Source organism: Pseudonaja textilis, chromosome 5 (genome assembly GCF_049901715.1).
Source record: "Pseudonaja textilis isolate UNSWEBS1 chromosome 5, rPseTex1.2, whole genome shotgun sequence".
Classification (NCBI taxonomy): Eukaryota; Metazoa; Chordata; class Lepidosauria; order Squamata; family Elapidae; genus Pseudonaja; species Pseudonaja textilis.
The window spans coordinates 42910751-42928398 of NC_141994.1; the positions used below are offsets into that span (position 1 = coordinate 42910751).

At 33.7% G+C, this 17648-nt stretch overlaps 1 protein-coding gene across 2 annotated transcripts in view; it reads left to right on the plus strand.

Moving 5' to 3' along the window:
• Positions 1–17405, plus strand: part of APAF1 (apoptotic peptidase activating factor 1) — a 51139-nt gene extending 33734 nt beyond the window's left edge. For both annotated transcript variants that reach the window (XM_026698144.2, XM_087934649.1), the window contains exons 19-27: positions 546–671; positions 1825–1944; positions 4932–5057; positions 6302–6427; positions 7516–7635; positions 8961–9086; positions 10807–10932; positions 15011–15157; positions 16533–17405. In XM_026698144.2, the coding sequence (XP_026553929.1) occupies positions 546–671; positions 1825–1944; positions 4932–5057; positions 6302–6427; positions 7516–7635; positions 8961–9086; positions 10807–10932; positions 15011–15157; positions 16533–16679 (1164 nt within the window). In that variant the 3' untranslated portion in view covers positions 16680–17405. The remainder of the gene's footprint in view (positions 1–545; positions 672–1824; positions 1945–4931; positions 5058–6301; positions 6428–7515; positions 7636–8960; positions 9087–10806; positions 10933–15010; positions 15158–16532) is intronic.
• The last annotated feature ends 243 nt before the right edge of the window (positions 17406–17648 follow it).

Below are 17648 nucleotides of genomic sequence, written 5' to 3' on the forward strand. Positions count from 1 at the left end.
ACAGTTTGTAATTAATTGTTTGTTATTAAATTTTTATTTATTTTTATTTTTCTATCTTATAATACATACCTATTGTTTAATGTTTGATGGTTCCAGCTACCTTAAGGTAATAGCAAAGAGTTCTTGAAATAGAACAGAATTAAGCAATTAAAATCTAATCTTCAATTACATTTACTTTTAGACAAGGACTCATTTTAATACTATACATCTGTATTGTGTGTTTGTTTTTTTGTAATTTTGTAGTTGCTGGTGACAGCCTAACATTTGAAAGGAAGCTGTTTGAATGTGAGCTATTTTTAATTATAATGTTTGTTTGTTTTTTAAAAAAAAACTACAAATACTGGCCCATTGATGGATGAAAGCTCTGATTCTAAATAGAGTGCAAATTACCAGGAAACAACAGTGTGGGAGGTCTGATTATGCCCTTTGCAAACCTCACAGGGCATATTGATAGACTGTGGGAGACAATGTTTTATCACTATTTGATATGATTTACTAGAGTTATGTTTTTATATTAAAAGTTTTTTTAAAAAATTTTCTATTAGATATGGAACATTGAATCCATTTCAAAAATAGCTGAGTGCCTAGGACATATGAGTTGGGTACATTCTGTGAATTTTTCTCTTGATGGTTCTTTTTTTGTCACATCTTCTGATGACCAAACAATAAGGGTAAGTTTTCCCCTCAGTTCTTTTCTGGATATTTTTAACACAGAGCAAATAATTGTCTAATGTTAAATTTTATAGCAGTAGAAGTTCAGGATATATGCATTGATTTCATAATGCGTCAAATGAGGATTTGTAGCTATCAAAACATGTACAGATTTTTAGCATATTTGAATTAGTTGCATTGTATCCTTATTTTATCTTCCTTTCTTTTTAAATTCAATGCTGTGCAAAAATACTTTACATTTGAAACTGTATCTGTATACTTACATGATTCATAGTTCTTAAAGTTCTCTTAAGTCTCCCAGAGTCTTATGGGGGAAATGAATATTTAAAGTTTGGATGACATAAAAAAATTCTTTAAGGCAGTTATTATTTGAAAAAAACCACTCGTTTTAAAGTCAGGTTAGAAAATAGGATAACTATATTTTACATCTAAACAAATAAATAAAGTAGTAGTAAAAATACTGCACAATCATAGCAAGTGGAGATGTGAAACATCTCTGCTAGAATGAAAATCTAATGAGTACCTTTTGATGAAAAACTCCATAGTATGGAAGCTAATATGGAGAAGGCCTCATTTTAACTGTTCTGTTAAGGCAAACGATGGGACTTGGAACAAAGCCTGCTTCTTTGAATTGAATAAAAGAACTACATTTTTATTAATATGTGATTTCTTTGTGAAGTACTCAGGTAAATTTTTATAGAAATTCTCAGTCATCCAGGTCATGATTATCCCAAAAGTGCTTTCTTTCAAAGGCAACTAGACTTTCTTGTTTTGCTTGAAGACGTTTCACTTCTCATCCAAGAAGCTTGCTCAGTTCTAACTGAATGGTGGAGAATGGAAGGATTTATATTTTCCCTGTAATATGATTTCTTCCATTCTCCACCATTTAATCAGAACTGAAGAAACTTCCTGGATGAGAAATGAAACATCTTCAAACAAAACAAGAAAGTCCAGTTGCCTTTTGAAAGAAAGCACCTTTGGGACACATAGATAAATTATTCATTAAATAACTTTATAAATGGAAATAAAAGAAGCTGATGTTTATTTTTAATTGAGTAATTACAGCCCTAAATTTTACAGTTTAATTTATCTATGGTCAAACTTCTACAGTTTAGATGACATAGCTTCTAATAATAATTTTCTTTTCAACAGATATGGGAAACAAATAAAGTATGCAAGTCCTCTGTTTTTGTGTTAAATCGTGAAATAGATGTTTCATTTCTAGATAATGAAGTCAATATCCTGGCAATAGGTAGTCTGAAGCATTTGCAGGTAAATATTGTTTAGATATTTCATTTACATTGAAAATTGTCAGCAGATTTGGCACAGCTTAAATGTAGTCATAAATGATTAGCACTATCACATCTTGGTTGCAAAACCCCTGACAATTACTATATGGTTGCTTTGTAATAATCAATTTGGCAGACCAAATGGATTTTGCAGATCAGGAAGATATCCTTTTAGAATTACCGACCATCTAAACCAGAGGTGTCAAACTCAATTTCATTGAGGGCCGCTCCAGGGCTATGATTGACCCTGGTGGGCCAGGTAGCCATGATCGATTAGGTGGGCGTGGCCAGCTTGACACCACTCCCCAAACTGCTGGCATGTTTTCGCTTTGCTGGCCCGGTGTTTGCTCTTCTCACTGAGTAGACCGGGCTGAGCAGTGAGCCTGCATGCAAAGCTCAGTTTCCGTGAGTGGTGAGCCAGTGCACAAGTCCATGCGTGCGCAGCTCAACTTACACATTAGCCTGTTGCTCACGTGGATTGTTTCCTGGAAGTGGGCCACAGCCCAGGGATTAAGGACCCCTGTTACAAGACATTTGTTCTCAGAATGTGGTCTGGGGATCCCTCAAAGTCACTGAGGCCATTTCAGGGAGTCATCTGTGAAATAAATATTTTAAAATATCTGATTTGTAATTTCTAATGCATTTCTAGATGTAACCCATTTAAACCAAAACTCTTGGGGGGACTCAGTCTTTTTTAATAACATAAAGGGGTTATAAGATTAAAATATTTGAGAATCACTGATATTGGAGATATATTCTTAAGAGTATTAATTTTGCCCAAAGGGGTAAGTTTTAAACATGGTTTAAATCTATCAAAACCTGAAGAGATGTCCTTATATATTAATGCTTAAAATAATTACCTATGATACATTAGAAGATGTAAGAACTCCCAGTATGCTTAATCTGCATACTCCAGTATGGTCATTTCATACATAAAATTGATAACTGCTTATTGAATTAATGAAGGGATTTTTAACTACTGACATCAGTTCTGATTTGGACCTGTTAATTGAATATCCTGCTGTTTTCCCAAAGCTGGAATGAAAGCATTAAGCATAGACATACATAATACAATACTATTTGCATATAATATTAGTTTATAACTTCTAAAGAAATATGAAATAACATGTAATCTTGAGTAAAGGCATAAAGTAGGCATTTGAAATAAATAGTAAAAAATTTTGTTAAAGGCTTTTTTAGCATCCATCTTGATGCTCTCTATTCAGAATAGAATTTCAGTTTTCCTGTATAAATTAAGCAAAACCTGCCTGTGTGTTTTTGACTACCTAAATAGCAAAAGACTTCCTAATTGTCTTTTGCTGTTTGCTAACAAAAAAAAATATTGATACTTCACGTGATACATCCTCAGGACTATGAAATATAGCTTGGAATAAAATTTGAGAAAATAAAACTATAGATCTTCAGAGAAGCTCCACAGCTTTAGTGATTTTTTTCATCATTTTTTCTTTAAAGAGTTTGCCAAGATCTAACCAGATCTTTTACCATTTTCCCAATACCTTTGACATACAGTAAAAATGTTAAAAGATTATTTTTTATATTTTCAGGAAGATATTACTTAGCTCAAATTTAGTTTGCTATATCTCACCATATAAACTATTGATAGGATCTGTAACCAACTTTGCTCAAAGTATTTTCATTTTTTTCATATTGATTTCATGTAGTATTTATTTATTTACTTATGTAATGATGTATGTACAGTAATATGGCTGACAATAGTTGTGTTGTTTTAATAAACAAGAGATGCTACGCTTATGGAAGATCTAAAACATTATTCCAAATCATTTTTGAAGTCTTAATTGGTTATGTAAAAAGTAACATACAGCATTTAATGGTATATATGATTTAATGACTTTTTAATAATTTATTAAATATGGGTTCTTATAAATGTAAAACTGCTCTATCTACATAGCAATAGGGTTTATTAGCAAGTCTGGTGAAAATTTATACAATAAATAAGTAAGGCCCCTAACTTTTATTGTAATAAGATTATAGTCTTGCTTGCTTGCTTTCTAAATGTTATGCTATCATTCTGATGCATTCCCAATTTCAGATGGGTGGTCATTTCCAATTTTAGTATTATAGCAGCATTCTGAAGGAACCTATATTTTTGTCCCTGTTATGGTGATCCAAAGAAAGAGATGCTGATACCATTGTACCGTAGTAGCTGTTTGTCACAGCCATTTATGGTGATGTTATCAATTCATTTCATATATGAAATGTATGTGTGCTACATCCCCCTCTACTGGTGGATTGTGACACATTCCATTCTGAGAATTCTATAGAGTAGCTATGGGACTCAATATGCAGCCCTTTTCCATCACAAGAGAACTTGTATAAAGGATTTCTTTTCTTTAAATAAAAATAACTTTTTCAGGTTCATTACCCCTTAATTGGGGGTAGAAAATGGGGCATTGGGGACCTGGTTATATCTTTATAAAGTTCATCCTTTTCTAAAATTATTTATAAATAAGGGTAATGTAATGCTGTTTCCTGTTCATTTTTCAGTTTAAATATTATATTGCTATGGAAACAGAAAGCCAGAAACAAAAGGGCATAGTTCTGCTATGGCGGTGTTCATTTTCACAAAGCATTGAATACTTAAAGAATTCATTGAAAAGATCATTACAAGCTTCTTTTGACATGGAAAATCAATTTTAAAGTTAAATAAATTTGTGTTTGGTAGTGTGCTTCTGTATAGTTATCAGAGAAATGGGACTTTCAAAATAAGTATAGGTATCACTACCAAAGCAATAATGAAGATGTGTTAGTCATACATATTTACCACATATTAATATATGAAATCTATATGACTTTTTATATATTGTTGTTAACAATAATGTTACTGATTCTTATTTTCAACTCTAAAGAAAAAATAGTTTTAAAAATCCTAAGCGAAGAAACAGACATTAAATGATACTCAGTAATTTCCAGTTATTTGTTGCATTATAGCTAATTAACGGATCTACAGGCCATGCTATCTATTTGACTGAAGAACAGAAGTCTTCTATTTGCTGCTGTTGTTTGAGTGAAGACCTACAGTTTGCTGCATATGGAGATGAAAATGGAATTGTAAAGGTGAAGTACCAGAATTAAATTTTTGAATCAGTGACTTTTGATTTCATTCCCCAATTATTGGAAGCATTATACAAGTCAAAATCAGTAAGACAATGAATTTGAAAAGATTCTGTTTTAATAATTTTAGAACAATTGAATATATTTTTCTAATACTGACTACAAGTTTGTAATAATGAAAACATGTTTCTCAAGCTAATGTTAGAATCACACTCATCTTTCTGATGTTCATCTCACATTTAACTGTTTTTTTTTGTTTTTGTTTTGGTAGAAAAAATGGTTTACCCATCAATGTTTTTCTTCTTAGCATTTTTCCACAAATGCAGGATTTGGGTTTTCCTTTTTTTCAGTTTTGGATTAAGTGAGTGTCAATCCATTTGTTGTGACAGGACTTGATCAAGTGGCTTGTTACCTGAGCCTGACATTGTGGACTGAAAGAAAGTAACTGGCCCAAATTCACCCAGACAGCTTTCATGCCTAAGGCAGAACTAAAACTTACAGTCTCCTGATTTTTAGCCCGGTGCCCTACCCTTTAGACCAGACTCGGTCTCAGTTACACATCCAATGTCAGAGCAAAATAATTGGGTGTTTCAGTTTAAGAGGATACATTCTATAGAAAATTACCCAGTGAAATTTTTATATTTTATGATAATAACATAAGCCTTAATAATAACATAAAAAACCATATAGAAAATCTATATGCCTGCAAGATATTGACATGGTGTTGATGATACATTACCACCCTTTGAACATCTATCCATCCATCCACTGTTTGTTTTCTTTATTTATTATATTTCTATAGACACCCATCTTATCCTTTGATTTTTTTAAAATATAATCTCAGGATATTGTACATTTCTATTTTTTGTTTTAGAGTTTAGAGTCTCTCTCTCTCCCTCTCTCCCTCTCTCTGTGTATGTCTGTGTGTGTTTTCAATTCAGTTCACTTTAGCTATTTTTGCAGGAAACTCTTCAGATCTGAAATAAATTCAGAATTTATTTAAAGTTAAATGGTTCCTTTTAATGCAGCTATTAAAATTGCCTATGGCTGATGAAAAAGTTGTAGTCCAAGGCCTGATCTCTTAGTTCCAATGATAGCAAGTTCTATGAAGATGATCACAAAATTTGCTTTACATGTATATTTTCCATTTTTCAGGATTTTTTGTATCAAAAAGATCTATAAAAAGAACTTTTTTAAAAAATCTTGCAAATTGAATTTTTCACAACTTGCTGATCTCATTTCAATAGGTTTTAAAGGTATCAGATAGGAGTGTTTTAAAATCCAGAATTGGACACAGGAAAGCTGTACAGCACTGCCAATTTACTTCTGATGGAAAAACTCTTATTTCAAGCTCTGATGATTCAACTATACAGGTACAGGAATGCTGCAAGTTTTGTTTAGGAACTGACACTATTGCTCAAAATTTGGCAGGCAGTCATTCAAATTCAGTTTGTTATAAAATATATATATTTATATAATTTAGTTTATCCATTCTACATTTTTAATTATATGTCATTTCATAATGATCAATATTTTAAAAAGTAAAAAAGCTGTTCATAGGAAAAAAGATAGTTTACAAGTTATAACTGTTCCTGAACTTTTATAGTTGTAATTGGAGTGTTGTCTTAAAGGAGATAATTACAAATTTAAATCTGTTTTATTTAATGTGCATATACTTTGTATATTGTTATATTGCCAGTTATGTGGAGATTAAAAAGAGTAAGAATTTGCAGTATGATCAAATATTTTTAGGAACCTTACAGGCAGAACATGCATGGAACAGTGCTCTCCAATTCATATTTCTGAAAAACTAACGTTCAGAGAAAACTGATTTTGGAGATAGTCATGAAATTATCCATGTTATCCTATCCATGTATTTTTTTTAACCAAAACATTTTGAGCATTCTAGTAATAATTTACTCATAATAAAATAAACATTGCATTTTACTATTTTGCAGTATTTCATAAGGCAAAAGAATGTGTCCATTGTAAAGTATGTCAGGAATGAATACATAGCTCACAGATGATAAATATTCCTCAAGAAAGTAGAATTATTCCCATGATACCGCCCAAGCTGTATTTTGTTTTCGTTTATTTATTTGTATCCTCCTTTTATTATTTTTACAAATAAATCAAAGCAGCAAACATATCCAATAGACCTTCCTCCTATTATTTTCCTCACAACAGCAAACCCTGTAAGATGGGTTGGGCTGAGAGAGAGTGACTGGCCCAAGATCACCCAGCTGGCTTTCATGGCTAAGGCAGAACTGGAATTCATAGTCACCATCTTTCCAGCCTGGTGTCTTAACCACTAGACCAATCTATGTAGATTAACTAATTTTCACAAGTGTCTTAGGATATTTGTCCAGTAAAAAAAATATTTTATATTCAAGATAATCAATGCTGTTCTTTAAAATACACAGATATCTTTATTTACATGCATTTTTATAATTTTTTTTAGGTATGGAATTGGGAGTCAGAGAATTACATTATTCTGAAAGGACATAAAGAACCTGTCAAGAATTTTCATCTTCTGAAGCAATCAAGACTCCTTTCCTGGTCATTTGATGGAACAGTTAAAGTAAATAAAAGCAATTTACTTATTATTTTAGATTAGTGCCTGTAAATTAAATGTGTACGGTATAAAATGTGTATTGTATTTGATTTACAAATAATAAAAGTCATCAGATTTTGCCTGATAAATGTCAACAAGCATTTTGCTTGATAAATGTCAACATTCAGCAGGCTAAAATAGAGGGATAAATAGGAAGAAAAGCTGTTTCGTTTTTTGATGGCGCTGTTTGTAAATCCTTTCTATTCTTTTAGTTTTTAACAGATCACAAATGCATATATGTATTGTAGCACTTATAGACAATATGCTCTCAAAACATTTTCATCCTTTGGCATTCTAGTAGGACTCACAGAATTGGTCTAAAATATTTAAAAGACACTAACTTTGCAATTCCACTGATAAAGTGATGAAAAAACAGAAAATTAAGAATGTCTGAATTTTCTGCAGATTTTTTCCCCCACTTCGAATCGTGTCATTGGGTTTTTTGTTTTTTTGATGTTTTTTGTAACTTTTTAAATTACAAGAGTTAAAGTGATCATGTGTTTTTCCATCTATGAGACTAATTTGCGTATATATGAAAAAATGGTTGGTCCGGTAACAAAATTCTGTTGCTAAGTGAATTTTACCCCATTTTACAATCTTTTTTTGCTACAGTTGTTAAGCGAATCACTGCAGTTGTTAAGTTAGTAACATAATTGTTAAGTGAATCTGGCTTTCCCATTGACTTTGCTTGTCAAAACGTCACAAAAGATGATCACATGATCCTGGGACACTGCAACCATCATAAATATGAATCATTTGCCTATTATTTGAATTCCAATCACATGATCATGTGGATGCTGTGTAATAGTTTTATGAAAAAACCTTTTAAAGTGCTGTTGTAACTTCAAATGATCATTAAATGAATAGTTGTAAGTTGAGGACTACCTGTATATGCATTTGTTAATCCATTAATTTTAATAAATGGGATATCTGATTTATAGGTAATTATTAATCACTACACTTACAGACCATGATTCTGCCTTTTTTTGGAATTTCTGACACTTAAAGTATGTTTTTATAAGTTTTGGTGCATATGTGTACATGAATACACACACACACACACACATATATATATCCCAATATTTATTTGGGAAAGTTGAGATCTTCAGGATTTATTTTATCCGGAGCTGAACATTTCAATTGATTCATTCATGAAGACATACACTTAAATTTTGGGAAAGGAATCAGTTTAAATTCAGGGTCCTCTTTTTTTATATAAGTGTCTGTCTGCCTTGCTTACCAATCACGTACAACCAGCATTAATCACTGGTATTTTTCACTATATTTCACAGGTCTGGAATATACTTACTGGAGAACTAGAAAAAGATCTTACTTGCCATGAAGATGCTGTTCTTTCTTGTGCTGTTTCACCTGATGCCACTATATTTTCCACTACCTCTGCTGACAAAACTGCCAAGGTCAGTAGTGAATGTTTGTTCCGTATTAAAAGAAAAGACTGTTTAATACAGCATTAATGTATTAATTAATACAATTAAAACACTGCTAATTCATTTATACATAAGACATATAAATTGTTTCAGGTGTGTCTGATTCTCAACCACGTAAGGAGGAGTTAGGCGTTTTTTTGTCAGAAACTGATGTAGCTTCAATATTCTATCTTTTATACTCCTTCCTTTTTACATATTTTACGTGATATTCATGAGCATATAACATGAAATAGTACTATACTGTTCTATTTGTTCTGCCAAACAGACTTCTGGAGTCATAAGTTTGATTTTTTAAAAGTAAAATGATATATCCAATATCTGAAATATCTATGCAGTGTCATTTGTACATCCAATTTAGCATTTTTTCCCATATCATACTTGTAGCCTGAAATTTTTAAATCCGTTTTCAGGTCAGTCTGTTTTGTCTGGTAAAATCTGTTCCTCTTCTGTAACATCTTTAAAGACTGTCTGTGATGTAAGTCTTAAAATTAACTTCTGGTTCCATTGTTCACAAATATCCCTTAATACATCCAATGTTAAAGTATTTTGCTTCATTCTGTGTCATTCAGTCAAATGCAACTGTTCTTAAATTAGTTCCTCCCGATTCCCTCTAGTGTCCAAAGTTCTATTGTGTCATTTTTTTTTAAAAAAAGGAAGAATTGTTATAATTAATTTTAAAATCTTATTTCAAGTCCTTCTGGATCCTTAGTCCATTTATAAATTTTCAAAATCAATATTCTAATCATCCTTTTGTTATTTATTCCAAAAAAAATATTTAAAGTCCTTAAACCTGTATTTAAAACTTCTTTTTGGAAGTATCAAAGGAGACTCACCCAATGCTATATAAATTGTCATTCCAAAAAGCGATTAATAAGCAATTTCCAAATGGGATTAGAAAGGAAGTGTGCAAACCCTGTGTCCAACTGCAATTTGGGCAAAGATGGTGTTCCAGAGTTCTAAACCACTGGGGACTGCTGTCTTGTGGTCTTCTCATGAGGAGTAGCTGCTGGAATATTTGAGAACAATCCCAACCCCTCTGTGTCCAGAGAGGAATCCCAAAGAGCCAGTCCACCTGCTGGCACTTCATTCTACCACAGTCATCAAAATGGTTATGTTTCAGTTGAAAACATAATCATTTTGAGTGTTCCATTTCTTCCCTTGAAGTGAAAAGTAGTTTTTTACTATATTGATTTCAGTGAAAGAGTTGCACATTGGCTTTTCTTTCATTTATATGAATCTGACCTTAAATGTACCTATTGCCTAATATTATAAATTAGCATTGATCATTGTAAATGTCTGTTTACAATGCAGTTGTTCCTGTTATTCTTCTGTATCAGGAGAATAACATCAAAATATCATTCCTGTTAAGGTACTGGATCAGATTGTTAAAGGAGAATTTGAGGTCTCTACAAAATTCTATGTTCCTAGCCTCCATGTGAGAAAATATATATGTTTGAAGTAAATTTAAATATGCACAGACTATTTTTAGAAATTGTTCTAGTTACTGCTCATTCATGCACGTCATCATTTCTATAATTATAGTTTTTACTGAACCCTAAATTATCTATGAAGTTCAGATACCAGTTTTGGTATCTGAGTGAATAAGGTGTATGTATTATTTGTATGTTCTTGTTCATATGTAAATTAAACATTTTGCTTAATATTATATTTTAATATTTTAAATCTTCAGATATGGAGCTTCAGAAATCCATCAGCTCTTCATACTTTGAGTGGCCACAAAGATTGTGTGAGATGCTGTACATTCTCTCTTAAAAATGAATTGTTGGCCACAGGAGATGATGATGGAGAAATAAGGGTATTTTGTTTTTCATTATTTAATATTTGGCATCATTGCTATGGATTGATAGTTTTTTATATTCATGAATTTTTGGATGGTTTTGCTATCACTACAGAGCAACAATATCAAAGAGGTAAAGAGGGATTTCAGATATTTTTTCTGTTAACAAAAAATAGCATTAGGAATATAGAATGCATTTACGTATATAGAACTAAGATAGCTAAGAAAGTGGTTGGAAACTAGAAACAGGCTTTCTCAGTAGCAGATCACCACCACCCCACTGTTTCTTTCTACAGTGAAATAAACCTGCAGAATTCTCCCCTGTCTTCGTTCAATAAGACAGAGTTTGTATCATTAAAGTAGCTCTGCACGCCAGCTCTGCCTTCAGAAGCAACTGTGGTTTTCAGATGGTCTTCAGGAGCAGCAGTATTTAAGCCAGTGGTAGGAGTCAAAAACTTTTACTACCGGTTCTGTGGGCATGGCTTGGTGGGCGTGGCAGGGGAAGGATACTGTAAAATCTCCAGTCAGAGATGGTATTTGCCGGTTCTCCAAACTACTCAAAATTTCCGCTACCAGTTCTCCAGAAGTGGTCAGAACCTGCTGAATACCATCTCTGAGTTAAGCTATATTGTAATAATGCAGTCAAGGTAGTGATGGCATGAGTCACTGTCAGTAAGTTTTTCTATTGCAGCTAGTAGATAAGCTAAAACAAACTTCCAACAGCTGCTTCTATAGAACATATAAATGTATGTACCCCAAGTACCCCAAATAGTACTTCATGATTTTTTTTCTCTCTTTATATTTCTTTCACACGTCTTTTACCATCAAGAGATAAAGGAAAAATTCAGTTTTGTTTTGTGCTGTGCAAAAATGCATTTTTCTACTGTGAACATATCATCAGAAGCAAGAACCTGATTTATTACCAGTTTGGTCAAACATGCATGAGCTAACTATGCAAGCTAAAGCCTTTTCTAAACTCAGAATGGCTCAGAATTTCACAATGGAGAAATGTTTGGCGGTCTTGGCCTAATATGATAGCGTTGCCCTATTTTAGAGTGCATTGATATTTCCAATACCTTGATGTATTTTTAAAGCAGCCCTGAGTAAGCAGTCACACAATGCAATAAGCCAGGCTGGGGATGACCAGAATGTCAAACACTTGTCTTAAAACTCTCTCCACCCAGGATGCATCAAACTTGATGCAGGTATGTGAACTGATTAAAAAAAAAAAAAAGCTCCAAGCCTCCAGTTCCTTGTCTGGAAGCAAAAAGTGGGCAGAATCCACAGCAGCTCACTCAATGCTGGAGTAGATTTCGCTAAAAAGGCATGTGCAAGTTCTAAATTCCTTCTCTGTTCTTAGAGATAAGCAAGAATATTAATTATATTTGACTAGCTGTCTCTAAGATTAGCAGTACAATTTTATCCTGGCTTGTTGCCATTACATCCTCTACAAAGTCAGTCATTAAGAATATCCCATTGGCTGCCTCTTATTTTCAGTATTCATCTCCTGAGATCCTCTGGTTTGTTTTCATCTTGGTTCTTTTCCTCCTCAAACTTCAGCAATTCTCATTCCAAGATGAACAAATTTTCATCTTGCTAGCATATCAGCCCCTTTTCATTTCTTCCATCTGAGAAAGTGTAACTTTCCATCTTGTCCAAGTGTAACTGCTTATTAACATTTTTTCCAGGTCAGTTTTATAGTGTGCACTTTTCAAAGTATGTGCATGTGGGAGATCATGTGACATTAACAACAGACCTTTTTACTTTATTTTGTCCTATCACAACACCAAGATGCATGCAAGATCAGTGTGACCCCATTCATAGCAAGTGTAAGGGATGATGGGAAGCCTAACAGATTCTGAATAAATAAGTATCCCCATCTTGCTGGGATTCAGTCTCAACTTGTTTTTTGCCATCTACTCTCACTGTCTAGATACTGAGCTACATGATCCACTCTATTCCTTGCCTAGCCAGGATGAAATATATTATTGAGTATCATCAGCATACTGATGAATTCTCATCCTGAACTGACAAATGACCACTGCCACTGGTTTTATATAGACATTAAATAACATTATTCTTAAGCATGGAGTCCAATGTTCCACTCATACAGGATGACAGGATCTAACTTGTTGCCAGTTGGAACCACTGGCTCAGGAATGAAAAGAAGTGCTGCAAAACAATACTTCCAACTTCTAACCTCACAATTTATACAATAATGTCAAATGTTGCATGAAACCTAATAGGACAAGGAAAGGTATATACACACTCATCCAATTGCTAATTCAGGTTATCTACAGGAATAACCAATGCAGGTTTTTCCAAAATAATCAATTTCATGCAGGGTTTTTTGCTAATTGTAATTGCAGCTTTTTCTCTAGTACGTTCTCAAAAAGGTAAGTTTAAATGAATGAATGAAAGTTCTCCATCACTGTTGGAACAAGAAGTATATCTTCAAGCAGGGATGAAAGCTTTGCCTCCTTCAAGCCAGCAAATATAATCCCCTCCCTCAAGGGTGCACGAAGTTGTGATACAGGTTGATGATTAGGATAAAATATGGAAAGAGAGATATTACGATATAACAGAGAGAGAGAGAGAGAACAAAATTTACATTTACAACTGCTGTAAAGAAGGTCAAACACTGCCTCATATCTTTTTCTTTTTGTGTCTTTTTATTTTATTTCTTACTATCATTTTACATACTTTTCTTAATTTTTTATTTTTATTCTGTGAAATATTCTTTAATAACATCTAATTTTAAAAAGTATACTTTTTGCAACATGTTTTCTGTAGCAAGAAAAAGATTTCAGTATTTATTAACATGAACTATCTATGGTCATATCTACAAATAGTTCTTGAGGTATGAGCACTATTCAGAGTTGCAGCAATGTTGAACAAATGGTAGTTAGTACTGGTCCTCATAGTTCTGACTGTCCCAGCACCCCAGGGTCACATGGTCACAATATGGGTACTTGGCAACTGGTTCCCATTTACAGTTGGTTGCAGCACCCCATGATAATGTGATCACCATTTGCAATCTTCATTGTTGGGTTCTCCAGAAAGTCATTGGGGAAGCTGATAGGGAAGGTTTCAAGTTGCTGATGTAAGTCACCTACATACACGCACCCTTCCCCATTCCTTCTGGGCCTTGTGCCTCACCAGCCACTGATCCTCCCTGACCGATGCCACACCCTCGATTGCCTTTTTGCAAATCCCCTCCCTCCTTCTCCCATACAGCAGCAGCCACTGCCAACCTGGCAGTTTTTTGCCTGCATCCTCATTGACTTGTTGTGGGAAACTGGCAAGAATAACTGTGGGATTTGATTAATCATGCAACTGGGACTTCGGGATTACTGTTACTAAGTGGTGCAGTCATACTTTACATCCACATTGCTTAGTGAGTAGAAATGCCAGTCCCAATTGCTATCATAAGCACGAACTAGCTGTATGTTGAAAGAAAAATACAACATTTCCAAATTCATTATGGCACTCTTATGCCACATAATTTTATTGTGTTTTTATTCCAGTTAAAACAATAGGCAATATCCACCTCAGTTTCTGTTATCCACTACTGGTTTTACATTTTTAAATCGCGCCTTTATTTTTATAAATAATTAAAGACAGGGAACTTTATATTCCCTCCTCCTCCTATTTTTCCCACAATAAATGAGGTGAGATGGTCTCTCTACTCTACTGACAGAGTAACTGGGCTAAAGTCACCCAAATGGCTTCCATGCATACGGCAGGACTGGAACTCACATTTGCCTGGTTTTTAGACTGGCGTGTTAATTACTAGACCAAACTGCCTCTCTGGTTTCAAAGTTTGCATTTTAAGATCAGAGGGAGACCATTTATTCTTATTTATTTAAAATGAAGAATTGTCTAATTAGCTTGATAAAAATAATACATTTAGGAAGTCATGGAGGTTTCACAAGGTATCTAATCTACAAGATATTGTGCCTTATTAATTCCAGAAGCATCTGTAGCAGGATTTATTTTTTGTTCCTATTTCAACACCACCATTTAGTTGTATTCTCTAAGATAACTTACAAAAAGTTATAACTGTATCTAATATTTGATTGCATTTGTATTACAGGTTTGGAGTATATCAACAGGTAAACTTCTTCACTTGTATTTTTCTGCCACAACAAATGAAGGAGGATTAGCATATGGAGGCTGGGTGACAGGCCTTCATTTTTCTCCTGATGGTAAAGTGCTTGTTTCTTCTGGAGGATACATCAAGGTAAGCTCCATAAAATTTTGTAAAAAGTGCAATTTCTAGAATTATTATATAAGCTAAGATTGCACAACCTTTTTGAGGGTCATAAAAAACCATCTCTTTGAAATATCTGATTGAATTAGGGAAAAATAAACTTAGCTCTTGTTTATGTATCTTTAATTTAGAAGTTTATGCAATAACTCTACAATTTGCCTATTCCATCCCATAGAAGATGACAATTTAGAACAGGGGTGTCAAGCTCAAGGCCCACGGGCCGGGTCCAGTCTGGGGGGTGGGGGTGTTTAAATCTGCCCCACAGGGCTGGCCTGGAAATAACATAGGACCACCCTGCAGTGCCTCTGCCAGCCAAAATAGGGCACGGGGGCACATGCGCCCCCCACCCTGTTTTTGGCCTGGATGGCCTCTTGCACCACTCTGCCAGCCAAAATGGGGTACCGGGGGCCTCACATCCCATTTTGGCTGACAGAATGCTGCAGGAGGCAGCATCCTCTTCACCTTCTCTTTAGCAGCATCTGCCAACTATAGAACTAGGTACCCTCCAAGATCTGGATGGCTGTTGTTCAGAAGAGCCAAAAACATCTGGCTCTTCACCCAGGTCTTTGATGAGAGTGATCCCTCTATATCACTTAGTTTGTCATCTTTTATCTTAATCCTTTACCTGTGATTGATTTAATTGTAAATTTTGTTGTGAACCACCCAGGGTCATTGGGAATTGGGTGGTATATCAATTTGGTAAATTATTACTAATATTAAGTCGTCCTCTAGGGCTGCATCAGAGGTAACAAAGATTGATAGACTGTTGAATAGTTTTTAGAGACATTTGGAGAAATTGTCAGTTCATTTATGCTCTGCTCCTATACAAGAGTCAAGCCCCATAGCAGCTGGGGACTCTACCTGTATTTAATCTCTACATTATGGAATTGATATTATTTGTGCCAGAAAGTAAACCTCCCTTTGTCTGGAATAGCTGTTTTGAATGCAAAGGGTGGGGGGATGCATTTTGAGCCTGTATCAAATGCCCACCATGGCCATGGCCACCCCGTCACACCCCATCCTGGCCCCCAAGGTCAAACACAACCCTGATTTAGAAGTGCTTGTGTACCTTACACAAGGTTCTCAGTTACAAGAGCTATGTAATTCTAATATAGGAAGTAAATTTCAAGAAAATAATCATGATTTGGGGCAGATATCGTAATCTACATTTGAATAGCTAATATGAATCCTTGCGTTCTGAAATTTGACTCTTATGAATACCGTACTTTTTTCAAACGTGTAGCACAGCAAGAAGAGTATGCCACAGTTTGGCTGTGGCATATTTATAGGTTATTGTCAGATTTTTATTTTTCTTAATTACAAATATATTTTCTTTTCTTTTTAGTGGTGGAATGTGGATACTAGCCAATCCTTACAAACATTCTACACAAATGGAACAAATCTCAAATCATTGCATGTGTCCCCCGATTTCAAAACATGTGTGACACTGGATAATCTAGGCATTCTTTATGTGCTACGGATTATGGAATAAATTTAAGTTGTAATCACTTTTATATTTACAGTATTTTGAGCCAAAAGTAAATCCTTTCTTATTTTTATTCTAACTTTCATGAAACTGTGATTTTTTTTTTTACTATATGTAATACATTTGTAATTTCTCCCAAATCAGCACTTTTTTAAAAAAAATATGTGATGATCAGAATGAAAATGCAATTTAATAAGTTTTGCTCTTGGAAGTTGCACTAAATATAATTACACTATACTTTGATCACGAAAAAGACCAATATGTGATAATGCAGTCATTGATTTTATAGCAAATGTTTCTAAATCATAAGCACATTTGCCACACCAAGCTTTTGTTTTAGATTTTTTTTTACTGTTGTAATTTTGTCTTAATGCCTTTGGATTGACAGGTTGTCTTGATACACAATGTGAATAATTGAAAATATCAGTGGCATAAAGTGCCTACTGGTGTTCTGTTTCAAAGATAATAAGAGCACGTTTCAGTCTTATCTTGTCCGTTACTTAAAAGCACAATACAATTTTCTAAAGATACATTTTCTCTAACAAAAGTTTGGAAGTTGGCTTAAAGTATTCCATTTTGAATCAGACTAAAATGTCACTGCATCTAGTTGTATTAAAAAATGTATTGGGAAGAGTATTTCACTTTTAAAGATTATGTATGATTAAGATTATTTTGCATTTTTCTTGTTTCCTTTTAAAAAATAAAGTATATTTGATTTTTTTCTAGCATGTATTTTTTTTAGTCTGTGTCTATGAATATTTAAATAAAACTTACCTACTAAAATGTTCTTGTTAAGTTGATATTGCTAGATGACATATTTTCAAAAGTTATTGTCCTTTAATGCTAATTTAGAGAGTTTAATAGAACCTACTCCTGGTTAGGTATGCACAGGATAGAAAATTGATAGTTCTCTTGTGGTGCATATGTGCACAAATACAAACATAGAAAGTGAAGAGGGAAGAACTTATGATTGCT